This window comes from Etheostoma cragini, chromosome 10 (assembly GCF_013103735.1).
Source record: "Etheostoma cragini isolate CJK2018 chromosome 10, CSU_Ecrag_1.0, whole genome shotgun sequence".
NCBI lineage: Eukaryota > Metazoa > Chordata > Actinopteri > Perciformes > Percidae > Etheostoma > Etheostoma cragini.
In genome coordinates this window covers 26,940,513-26,954,301 of record NC_048416.1, presented here as the reverse complement: position 1 = coordinate 26,954,301, position 13,789 = coordinate 26,940,513, and the positions used below count along the sequence as shown (strand labels likewise).

General features: G+C 39.9%; 1 protein-coding gene across 2 annotated transcripts in view; it reads right to left on the bottom strand.

The window, feature by feature from the left end:
* The window catches only part of ppargc1b (peroxisome proliferator-activated receptor gamma, coactivator 1 beta), a 93,045-nt gene that overhangs the window by 17,788 nt on the left and 61,468 nt on the right, over window positions 1-13,789 (bottom strand). For both annotated transcript variants that reach the window (XM_034883099.1, XM_034883100.1), the window contains exons 3-4: window positions 10,191-10,391; window positions 546-671 (exon numbers count right to left, since the gene is read on the bottom strand). In XM_034883099.1, the coding sequence (XP_034738990.1) occupies window positions 546-671; window positions 10,191-10,391 (327 nt within the window). The remainder of the gene's footprint in view (window positions 1-545; window positions 672-10,190; window positions 10,392-13,789) is intronic.

Sequence of the window (13,789 nt, the reverse complement as noted above, 5' to 3'; positions counted from 1 at the left end):
TTTAATTTCTTTGTTTAATTTCTTATAATGCACTGTAACTTTTACTACTTATTTTTAACTGTTTTTGTGTAAAGCACTTTAAATTGCCCTGTTGCTGAAATGTGCTATGCAAAAAAAGCTACCTTGCCTATTCTGCAAAAGATAAGTGCAGGCACATGCTTGAAGCACAATGTCTGCAGTGGCAGTGATGCTGATTGCAGGGCCTGCATGCAACAGTGAGTTACTTCTGACTAAACTCGCCACCTCCGAAGAGGGGAAGTGATTGGAAAAATCAAATTTTGTTATCTAGCCAGCCCTCAGAAGACACGGAATGGGGCGTTAACAAGTGAATAAAGAGTGTGGGGGTTGTAGCAGAACAGACTGCTCCAGTTCTACGTCAGTCTGGGAATGCGTACCTTTTAAAATGTTTTGAAAATTATATCAAACTACTACGTAATGAAAACCAGCCAAATCTAGCTTTCAAATTAAAGAATCAAAAGTTGAACAACCTAAAGATGACTAACAGCAGAATCTACAACAGGTATTCACAGTAATCCGTGCCTCACCTTGACCAGTGGTCTGACCGGCCGTACTTGCAGGCTTCGGTTGCTATAGCGATGCCCTGGGACTCTATCTTTGTGTGCGTCGATGGGCGTGGGCACGTTGGGAGGAGTCAGCAGCAGCTTCTTTAGCTGGTGAGAAAGAGGGGAAAGAAGAAATCTGTTAGATTAGCATCCAACAAATTACTTGCAATGGTAATTATTTATTTATTTCTCAGTAAGAGGACGTGCATTAATTCTTCTAATTATGTCCTTTATGAAGACCAAAGTGGGAAACTTTCCAAACTCTTCTCCTCGCCTTTCATTCTGATTTTGATTCTATATTCTGTCAGCTGTTAACTTCCTGCAGATGGATGTTCGTACAGGGCAATGGTGAGCAGAAAAAGCCATGAGGTTATGATAGTATACATTTATCACATCACTAAAGCTGACAGCTACATGGCACATTCATGTTTCAAGAGCTGGATTCAGCCATTTCTTTCTCTATAATAACACAGAATATGACTTCTGCTCCTCAATTTCTCCTCCAGGCTAAAAGTCTTGTCTTTCTGTCAATCCCTGGTCACTTCCTCGTCCCTCCTCACGTCTTCTCATTTGTACCAGCAAGAACCCTTTTTTCCATCTCATCCTCTCCATCTTACTTTTCTCCCCTCTTTCTCTACCTCCAATCTCCATCCTTTCTTCCTTTCCTTTAATCCTTGTAGCATCTCCCAGCCCCTTTCTGTTTTCATCCATACATCTTTGCTACTAGGGCTGGACTATATATATATATATATATATATATATATATATATGTATATGTATGTATATAAATGTTTATTTATATACATATTATGATTTATTTGTGATATTCAACATTATCAGATATCGCATATGTTCCTCATATCTTGCAGTTCTCTTTGCTAATACCTCTTCTTACTTGCCATTCCCTTCTTGTTTCTCATTTGAATTCTTTTTCTCCATCTCTAACATTTGGCAATTGTCATCTAAACCTGTGTACGCTTCCTTTTCTCCATCCACCCCCCTTAATATTGACTTTTACCTATCCTTCTTTCCATGCCCTCCTTCCTCGAGATCAAACAGTAATACAGGACAGAGAGGAAACAGAACAAACCCCCTCTTGAATCCTTCCTAGGGTATTACCTTTCAAACGGATATTAACACAAGCACTCCTAACTCCCCACTGTCCTTTCATTGTTTTTTTTGTTTTTTTCCATCTTTCTCTTCATCCATTTATTCCAGTGTCTATAGCTTCATAACAGGGCTATCAGCTGATATAAATCAGCTTAGGGAAAAAAATCCCCCCACTAAGCTGTGCAGCTTTTTCTCCAGAAGAATAAAATACAGATGTGATAGGAATGAAAATTGGAGCAGAGGGATATACCAGGGCTTCCCAAATGATTTACAGCAAAGGTCTCTGCACACTGAGGGTTCACTTAATGCAATACACCCTCCAGGAGCCATATTGGACACCCTTGTCTCCTGGGAAACAGACAGATTGTGTTTGTACACTCTAGCAAGGATAGTGAGGAAAAAAGTTTCATTCTAACATTAAATACATTGCTGATTTTGTGTTTGGATAAGTAAGGAGTTAAAAAAGTTTGGGTGTCATTGTACGTAAAAGCTCAACATCATTGCCTGGGGTTACGTAATCACATCTAAAACGTGAGTGTAAACTCCCAGTTAAACAAAAAGATGAGACACATAAAAAATAAGAGCAACTTTACAGGACTGTAAATAACACTGTAAAGACGGTAGTTAACCACGTCTACTCCAACACTGAAAAACCAACCACCAAGCTTTCATTTCTTTTGTGTATGTCGCTTTCAGTGAGTGGAAGCTAAAGTAGAAACTCAAAATTACATTAATTAGCCGTTTGACTCACTTCACTTTTAGATTGTGGTTGAATTAAGCAGCAATGTTGCTATGTTCTTACAGCTCTGCTTCCAACTTGTTTCTTCATCATAGTAAAGGCACCCAGGGCTAACATGTATTGCAGTATTTAGAGCTACAGTATATCCACCATACCAAACTTTGTCAAAAACAAAGAATGAATATCCAAAACCCATAGCTCCACCATAAACCAATCATATGATTGAATTATTCAAAAGGCATCTGTGTTTCTATGTTAGGAAACAATGAGAATATCACATATGGGAATTTGCATCTTTGAATTTGAATCCAAAACCAGTATTTCCCACGGCCATGGTTTAATGTTAGTGTTTTACAGTAGCTAACTAATAGCTGCTAAGCTGAACTTGATCTTTTAAATAGTCAATATACTATGCACACAACAACTTTCATGTTTCGGATTACTCAGCCACCTTTTTATATATTTAGCCATTCACTTTGCTATTTAATTATCCACTGGACCTCATTGACGGTGCCAAAACATCTGTAAATGCTGTATACATCAAACCTGCGGACTCACCTCTAGTTCAACTTTATATCGGGGACTGCATATATCTAAGACCACTTGTTGGCATGCATCTTTGTGTGGTAATAATGTGAAACATTATAGAGAGGAAAGCAATAGATCAAACTGACATGAAACATAAACAACTACAACAGTTGGTTTTAATGGCAGTTTTTTGCCATGAAGCTACAGACCATTGGCCAGGGGTCAGAGTTTATTAACAACACTTACGTTGTATATTACTGTACAGCTTTAATGAGTACAACATTACCGTCCAACAGAGCTGGCTATATCCACAGAATACTAACTGGGTCAAATGGGTGACAGGACGACACGCCTGCATCACTAACGCTGCCACCGCGGCCCTTTTGTGGGCGAGCCAACTTGGCTCAGAGCGTGTGCTGATGCTCCTCTGTGAGTCCCATTGAGGAAAGTGAAGAGGAGACTGAAGGTTTGTGTCTGTGTGAAACACTCTACTCTACTATACTCTGGACGCCTTCCAGAACTCCACTAGCAGCATCAATGCAGGCCTTGTTCTGTGGTGGGACACACACACATACACTGTATAGAAAAAGTGGAGGTGCAATAACAGAATGTAATCTCTATGTACAGATATATGCATATGAATGCAGAATTTGCAGCAACGGGAAAACATTTTGGGATAGGAAGAGTTCTGGTTTTCATTTGTAGTGTGAGTAGTATTGACCAAGCATGTTAGAGTGGACTTTAGAGTAGCTTTTTTATGTATTTGTATGCATATGCAGATAAACAACACAGTCTTAGATGTTGTCTCTCAACTACAACTCCATTTTTGTGTCTCAAGTTGCTAACCAGACTGTAAACAACGGCCGGTACACAGAACAGAAAGTCCTGGCCCGAAAACATCTGCTGGCTACACCATCCGGAACCCCTGAAATATTGACTTTTGCCCCCTAAGACATTGTATGTTGGGTGTGTTACCCACACCCATCTTTGTTCCTAAACTTTATTCATAAACTTTATTCCTAAGTACATTTTCAGTTGTCCGACTTCCTTTTTTAAATGTCTTTGATCATATCAGATGTACAATCAGGTAATTTTATCACTTATTTATTCTATTTATAGGATTGGAATGTAAATCCAGCAATTCATTTATAACAAATCTATACACTGATATAATTACATTCTGATTAGTAAGACTTTAAGGATAGGGTTTCCAAATGTGATTTTATATACATCTAAAAGTGCGCACACACACGCGCACACACAGTTGTGTCTGCCTATCTTTGTGGGGACCAGTCATTGACATAATGCATTCCCTAGCCCCTTACCCTAACCTTAACCATCAAACCTAAATGCCTAACCTTATCCCTTACCCTTACCCTAACCTTAACCATCAAACCTAAATGCCTAACCTTAGTCCTTACCCTTACCCTAACCTTAACTATCAAACCTAAATGCCAAACCTTATCCCTTACCCTAACCCTAACCTTAACTATCAAACCTAAATGCCTAACCTTATCCCTTACCCTAACCCTAACCTTAACCATCAAACCTAAATGCCTATCCTTAGTCCTTACCCTCACCCTCACCCTAACCATAACCTAACTCTAAGCCTACTCCTAAAACCAAGTCTTATTCCTCAAAAAGCCCTTTAACGGTATGGGGACCAGCATTTTGGTCCCCACAAAGCAGTCAGGTCCCCATAAGTATACTGTTTTCACAGTTTTTGGTCCCCACAAATGTAGCTATACCTAGACCACAGAACACACACACACATCCTGCAGTATCAGTTCTTACCAGAAGAGGTCAGCGACACACTCTGAGCACATGAGTGACAGCAGTGGTGTGACAGTAAAACACTCAACTGATGAAAATAAGGGATGGAGCACACACACACACACACACATTATTCTGGCAGCTTCAGTATAGTAAACATGATAATGTTATTACAGCAGGCTTTTCTGTGTGAGTGGATGTGAATGTTTGGTCACTATATTTGCCACTGATAGTATACACAATGGAAACAGAGCCATGATGCAGACAGATATGATTTAAATATGGTAAAGTGAAATGTTCTGCTTTCTTTTAGAGGTCCTGGAACTACTGAAGACTCGCAGATTTTTTCCGAAATTACAATTTTTAGACAAGTTAATCTAAAAGAAGATATTTGCAACTCTGGAAATATCATTATGAAACTTGTTTAAATGAAGAAAATTCTTCTTCAGTTTTGTTGTAGTAGTTTTTTTCTGAGGCAAACAGGAGAAGGTCAAGGCTGACAAGACTGGAAAACAAATGACTGAACCGGGGAGACAGAAAAACACCAGGTCACGGAAGAGCTCTGATATAAATATAGGTACTTGTAGTGTAATCAGCAATTTAAACTGGGGAAGGTTTGGCATTACTACAATTAAGTGGCTGTTGCAGGTAAACAGTAATAGTACTACTAGTGTGGTTATTACAGAGACAGTGAAGATAGAGTTTGATGAGTTGACAACAAGGAAATCTAAAGCGCTAAAATGTGCACTAGTTTGTCAACCAACGTGCCACTTGCAACTGTAAATGCATCTATGACAAATTGCAAACCCGGCAACATTTCTGAACGAAATTCACCAGATCAAAAAAAAAACTTAATTGCATTCCCACTTCCATCTGCTTGCATGGCTACTTTTGGTTGATCCTAAGTGGGGGGGAAATAGTTGTCCTATTCTTTGGAAAAATATAAACTATTGTTCACTAGTGTTCCTAACATCTAACTGCTATTAGGCATCTCATAAGTTTAGAAGTAGAACACCATCGGCGATAGGAGCCTTGGCTCATCTTGCTAGTTGCAAATTTGTTGCCTGGAGGCGTACCAAGATAAAGCCAGAAGAAAAGGATTTCAGAGTGGCAACAATGGAGACAGAAGTACTTTACAGGTAGGAGTTGTAGTAGTAGCCTATACACAGCAGCAGTAATATGTGGCGGTGTGACAGAAAGAGAAACCTGTGTGTATGAGAGGAAACTTTTGGAAAAGCGTGTTATCTTGTCAGCTGTCTGAGGAATGAAGCAACAAGCAGCTGACTGAGCGCTGTGTGTCTGGGAATGAAATAGAACTTCTCAGCTCTACTGTTGCAGTATTTGACATATGAAGTGCTGCTGCAGGATAAACCATGCTTACTGTAGCAATAAAATGCAGGATGACCTATTGGTATTTACATGTGTAACATGCAGAGCACAAACAGTGAATCACTAAGCTGAGCACAAGCTAATAGGTCATGAACTAAACTTAGATGAAAGATTTGGGTCACATTAAGCTGAAGAAAGCATGTCTTCTAGGAAAAAACCTGTATCAAGCTGGAAACTTAAATTTGTGCAACTGAATTTAATCACAGCATTACTTCTCAACCTTCTCTCTCAGTGTCAGTCTGCTTCCTGTTCCTTTTAGGTCTCTTACACATGAATATTTGTGGGATCCTGTGCCCCCTTGGTTTCCCCCCATTAAGTGTCAAAAGTCAGTTTCATTCTGGCAAGCAGAAATCTCGAAAGGTAAAGAAACCGATGTTTTTCCTAGTCGCCATGCACAAAGAATGTTGTTGCACTAGGGCTGCACAATAAACCGCTTTTTTGTCGTCATCACAATATTGGCGCAACACCCATATCACGAAGGGTTGCAACACATCCCGAGACACAACAGAATTTTTATCGAAAGAAAGAGTAACTGTCGTTCATTCTTTTAGTGGTGCCTTTTACATTCCATTCAATGTTCAATTTTTCAATAAAGAAATGTTGGAAATAATTTAATTTCGTTTTAAAAGCAACCATCAATTTTGTTGCATTGCGGCAGAATACTGAAAGCAGCAGAAATGCTGAACTTTTTAATATCTGTTTATTTATTGCAAGTCATATTGGTGATATTTAACAGTGTTATCGCATATCACACATTTTCCTCATATCGTGCAGCCCATTTTGCACCCAAAGTCATGTCAGAAAATTACAAGACACCAAGCTGACAGACAACATAAGTGTGATGGAGGGGGTTTCTAAGATAACTTTTGCTTTATTTCATCAGGTTCTCCTCAGTATATAACGCTAACTATCAGAACTTTCTCATTTGCCCTTCAGTGTCTTTTCTCACTAGATTGAAGTGGAACCGGAGAAAACCGGCAGGCGTAACTGATTAACCATTCTACACTAGTTCCTATTCTGACACAAGTTGACGGATAACCAAGGAGTTGTCAAGGTGAGACAGCGAAGGGCAGGGCAGTCATGTGTGTGGGACCACAATGTTTTGCAACACAACAGCGATGACGGTGGCATGTGGTGGCTTGACATCCCAACATGGCTGACCTGTTGTTATGGACCAAACAATACCTCCATGTAACAGCAACAAAGCCTGTTTTGTCTCATGCGTCCTGTTTGCTGTTACTCTGCCAGCATAGTGTAAGTCACACACACTATCACTCAGAGGCTTGGCATTTTTTGGGCTTCCTCAACTGCTAAACCACACTTATTGCTGAACTGAACTATCTAAGGTCATTAAAGTCATTATCATTTCCACCAATTTGGAAGGAATGCCCCTTAGTCTTGTCATTTTTCTCTCTGATGCCAGTCAGATTCAGGAAAGGTCAGTCTTCGACATACAGAAGAGTCAAATAAGACACTTGACACCTGCACCTTTTTATTTGCTAATAGCCAAGGAGGACATGGAGGATTGCTAAAACATGATGGACTCGTCAGAAGAGGTCTTGTGGGAAAGTTGCCAGACGTCACAATCTTCTAAACATAGTCACACTGAGAAATACGGAGAGAGTTCTGTGGAGCTGATAGACTTAATTAGCTTTGTAGCAAAACAATTTGGAAATGGCTTCAATGTAACGAAAAACAAAGTGACGCACTATAGCTTTAAATTCCATATTGGTTGCTAAACTTGCCAAGTCTTTGAAAGGATCAAATCAGCGTTACTCTATGCAAAATGCAAACTAAAAAAAACATACATTTCTAAAGTCAGAGCTGTAGATCACAGGTGTGGTATACTCGTTCATGTGGAATTTAAACGAGTAAACTAGAGCAATGCTAGCAGCTCTGTGTGGGCGGTGCTTTAAACCTAATACTAATGCCAGCGTGCAAACAAAGTGCAGTTGCAGTATTGGACAAATTATAATGTTGACCTTATGCTGGTTAGATAAAACGTCAGGGGATCACAAAAGTTATTAAAATTCAGATTGAGGGAAGCATGAATATCTGTACCAAACTCCATGTGAAACCATCTGATACTTGTTGAGACATTTAAATCTAAACCAGAGATGATGAAAAGTCAGGGGATCATCAAAGTCCTTACAATAGCATCCTCTGGCCACCGGGGATATATGTACCAAATGCCATGGCAATTCATTCAATATAGAAGTATTTCTTGACTCTAGTGTTGGACTAATGGACAGACATTGCCTTCCCTGAAGTCACACTGCGAGCATGGCATCTCCTTTGAATATGAAGAACTGCTTTTTCACAACTTTCAACTTATAATCATCAGGCAGTCTTGTGCAAGCATTAAGAGGAGGACCTGTTGGGTCCTGTCGTTCCCTTAGTTAACATCCCTGAACTTTAACTAATGCTAAACATCCAGCCTTTCATTGTAGAGCTTCACAAAGCTCCTCTGACTTCATTGACAGACTTGTTTTATAGTACGACTCGGTGTGTAACTGAAGGCAGTGCAGCTCTTTGAATATTTACGCTTTAGGTATTCAGCCATCCGGCATGAGTCATGGCTGCCAAACAATAGTATCTTTGTAGACTGCAGCTAAATCAAAGCGCACAAGAAAGCCCAATAAGCAGCCCCATTGCTGTACAATTTAAGTCAAATTAAGGAAGTGGGCTGAATTCATCTTGACAAGTGCAATAGGGCCGCATTACAGCAATAATCATCAGATGTTTATTTCAGTGAAATAGCTTCCTGCTTCAATTAAGCTCCAGAGCAGGCAGGGACGAGGGCAGGTCTGCCTTCTCCTGACAGCAGAGTGAACCAAGGGGAAAGTGGGCCACAATATTCACTGTAAAGGGATACTGCAATTCGTCTTTCCTGTCTGATGAGATGGCAGTTTAGTGTTTTGTGGTGGGGAATGTAGTTCAGGTGCATGCAGGGGCTGATAACAAGCGGGGGACAGAGTGAGGAGAGCAAAACAAGCATTTTTCCTAGAAGTCCAGTTCAGGGAATGACAGAGGGGCCGGAGACGGAGAGGCATCCAGCCGCAATGTGTGAAAAAAAGGGGGGGTTAAAAACAAAAACTTGAGCACATGCTGAAAGACCACATACATGTTTGAACTTGTGAGGACTTCTGACTGCCTTGATCCCTGGTCCTAAAAACCTGAACCTGATCCGGATTTCAAAAGAAGATTATGTTCTATCATGATTACTAGTTTTGGTCAAATGTTTCTATCAATTATTCATGAGATCTGCAAACATGGCAACATAATGACATTTGTTAGATTTGAACTTGTGCAAATAAAAAAAAACTCATTAAATACCCCTCTTAACCAGAGCCTACTAGTTCTACATTTAAAACAAGTTAAAATCCAATACAGACCTTAATTACAAACTTATCATTAATCTTAATATATAATAATAATCTCTAATCAGTGACCAAAACCAAATTGAATTCCTTTACAAGAATCTGCAATGTGTCCGCAGTCTGAAAGACTTTAAACCTTCTTTCTATTCATGGACATATGCTCCTTAGAAATATACATTCAACACACACACACTCACACACACAGAGGACTGGATGGAAGGGTACAGTGTGCCTCAGCGCCTTTCTGTTTTCCTGTAGTTAAAGGCAGACTTTGAACCTTGCGGGCCAACAAGGGTAACATCAAGGTAAGCAAACGCAACACAGATTAAAGTAATGGGAGAAAGTGAGAGGGAGAGCATGGGAAAGGAGAGGGACAGCGTGACGTGGGCGAGAGAGGGGAGTGGATGCTGTTTGAAGCATGTATGAAAGGCTCTCACTTCAACAGGCGCCCGGGTTTTGAACTGCAAGAGACTTTTTGATTCAAAGACTACTGACAAAAAAGAAACATGAGGATATTTGAGGTGGATATATCAACTTCTTAAAAGGGGGTAAATCAGATATGGGTTGCAAAAGTGAGGTCAGGGACCCTCAAGGGAGATGGAAATGAGTGTTCTGATCAGAGGATTTAATGATATCTCAATAACTATATAACCATGGTAGAAGAAAGAAGAAGTGCCCCATTAACAGAAGTATAAGAGGTGTCCTTACTAGAGAAGGGTCCTCTGTCTCGGCCCCCAGGGACTGGCTGAAGTCCTCGGTGCTGAGAGAAAGACTGTCCTCGTCTTCCTCTTCCTGGTCAGGCTCCTCCCCCAGGGCGGGGAAGACGGAGAGCCCGCCCACCTCTGCATCCACCATGCCATCCAAACTGTCTGTCAGAGCGGCGAGCAGAGCCGCATTCTCCTCTTCTATCTGGAGGACGTCAGACACAGTGAGGACATGGGTGAGAACACAGCGCCACGGTACAATTTCAAACGTAAAATGAAACATGCACATTGTGACCATCCTAACATAAGTCTGTTTAGTAGCTGTAGTAAAAGTGGTGATTGAAAGTTAATTCTCAGCATTGCATCAACTACAGTTTCAAATGAATATATTTAACCAGTGATTTCCTACATTTTCCAGAATTCAACACCACTTTCGTGGAGGCCCATCAATGTATCGCTCTCAACTTGTTACACATTTCCAATGGTAGAAAAGTTGTTGTTCACCTTTACTTTTAACCCAAAATACCTTTGGCTGCAGTGCATTCTGGGCCAAATCACAGCTCTTGAAAGAAACCCTCTCTTTTTTGTACACATGTCATGTTGAGATTTTAATTAACTGGAACATTGTATGCGGTCAAAGCATTTTGGAAAAAAATTTGAATTATTTTAACAGTGTCTAATTTCTGCCCAAAAGAAAAACCGCAGAACAGCTAATAGGCCCTCCAAAGCAACATCAATTATTGTTATTTGTAAGGAACAGCTGTTATAAGGCAAGAAACAAGGCATGTGAAGTAGATACCAACGGGCTATTGTGATAGTTTAATAATAATAAAAATGCACAATTCTAAATTTCCTCAACTTTGTGTGGCCCCGTCCTGCAATCCACAGAAATGCAACAACAGCCATGTTTGAGTCATTTGGAAAAGAACTATCCTCTGACAAACGGATACTGCATTTAGAACTGGGAATTATTGTCCTCAGCAGATAGAAAAAAAACTTTTGGAAGCTCTGTGTCATTGCTGAGTCACTCCTTGAATCCTCCTCTCCTCTATCTTTCACCTCCTTCACGCTAATCAGATGTTGTCTTAAGTTCAATCTTGCTTTTTTTTGTCTTTTTAATTAACTTGGTGATGGATGATGTAACTCTGTTCTTTGACCTCATTAGAAAGGACACTACACAGGTTTGCTGAAACAGGACTTTTATCAAATGAATTGACCAGTTGGCTCTGTCTCTTCACTATATTGGTTTGCCATGATGGTGTACACACTTTTCCAAAGTTTGCAAACATGGAAATGGTCAAATGTGAAGATACACAGCATGAAGTACTGTTTATTTGTCATTTCAGTCCTAAATGACTACCCTGTCATGCCTCCTGTTACATCCACACAGGGGTTGTTTACTGTGATGAAGCTGCCATCTTGCTGAGAGCAGAGTCTGGTGGAGAGGTGATAGCATGGTTGGCCTACGGGAAGCCACCAAGCTCCATTCATCTGTCTCTCTCTTTTATCATCCAGCGCTATCTGTTCCTGGCTGCCAAACTATTCATTATTTCATGTATTCTCTGTCCCACTGGCTTGCGGCCTCTCTTTCTCTTAGCTGGGTGCTGCAATTTAGACTTTGAAATTCTCTCCAGGAGTCAAAAACATAGTCATAAGTAAACAGAATCAAAGGCAAACTTTGTGGGGGTATAAATGATGCTTTCCTAATAATTACAGTTGTCTTGGTTAAATACTTGGTTAAATATCCTTCACCATATTGTGCTGCATGAGTATGAAATCCAACTTCTTTTAATGGCTAGGAAGTCATTTAGTTCTTTTTTTTCATACTCAAATTTTATTTTTGTTTAAAATGAAGATGTGTCCATCTGTCTATTTGGGTATTTTATTGAAATAGTGGATTTGTTAGAATTACCAGTATGTTTGAACATTCAACGGCACTCGTAGATTTTACCTGATTACACTGATAAGATGATATGGATATCAATTAGATTTCCTAGATAGTAATTAGATTCCAAAGTGAGTAAGAAAGATACAGAGGGACAAAGAAAGTAACATCAATGACAGATGGAAGGAAGCTCAACATATAATTATATATTTGACAACGTAGATACCGTCACATCACTATTAAAGTTATATATTTAACCTTTGCAAATCTATTCATTTCTATACACTCTTGAAGGTTAAATGAAGCCCTACCTCACACAAACACAGATCAATCCCTCCCGACGTCGGACTACATATCGATACACTTCTGTAAATAAGTGGCGTATTGGTGGACAGCAGAGAGACAGAGACACTGGGGGCTTTATCTGTCTCTATTCATTACTGTGTGTTTATAACACGCCGTCTGCTCTGCTGTATTAATCTGATCAATATGATATTGGCTATAATATAATATGCCGTGGTTGGGGGTAGAGGTATGTAAAGATGACATTTCAACGGTGGAACAAGGGCCAATTGTGTATAGCTGAGAGTGATCAAATGGCATGAAAAAAGAGAAGGTTCAAGAAAGACAGGAAGACAAGTGGATGGATGTAAAAAGTCAGATAAAGAACTAGATGGAACTTAAGTCAGGAAAAGATTCAGTGAAGAAAGTTAAAAGGGAGAGGGGTAAAATAGGACAAGACACCAGACAGTAAGTTAAATAGTAAAGGAAAGGAAGATGGTGAGAACAAAACAGAAGAGAAAATAACAGAGATAAATGAGTCTCTTACAATATTTTGTCTTTTTCTTTTTATCAGGTAATGTCAGCAGATCTCATTAATAAAACGTCTTGTTGTTGCATCTTCTTTATAAAGATACCAATAAGTTCTCTTGTTGATGTACTGTCTTGAGATGCAAACTTTGGCCCAGAGTTTTGTGTCAACAGCAGGAAGACAAACAGTCACTCGGGCGTTAGCTAATGGGGATCGAATAAGAATAAAGAGAGTACAGATGGAGACAGTCTGTGTTTACTTCACCCGTGTTCCCATCATGTCTTGCCGGTCTTCATTTAACCAATACTCTGTGGTGCATTGCAGCATCAGAGCAATTTCCACTATCAGCATTGCGTTATACAGCCGCCGATCTCGACCTAAATGCTACTCCATCTCTTTGTTGTCGTCTTTTTTGTTCTCGAGATGCACTCAATTTAGCCTCTGTAATGGGACCTCGAGACATTGCCGGGGCTCAATCAATGTTCGGGGTTTTGCTTTCATATAGAGACAGACCAGAAGGGTATTCCCTGAATTCATCCAGCAAGGGCACCTGATACCGGATCCTCAGGGCTTTAAATTGGTCCTGTAGAATTGCATGCATGTTGCATTGGGCCAATCCAAGCTGATGGACTGCCTCCATCATCACGTTACACACAGCGTAACTGGGAATGCCTTGGTAGCATCCTGTTGGGGCATCGCACAAGTCAACAGTAAAGAAAACTTTGGCTGTTGACCAAACTGACCCCGAGGCCCAGATTAAATGTGCTATATCAAAATAATATGTTATATTAAAATTTTTATTGTACTTACTTTGTATAATAACTCTGTAATGACTCTAGTCAAAGAACTGAATAATCATAGTAGTTCCTTTTGCCTGGTGGATAAATATGCCCAAATGTGCCAACTT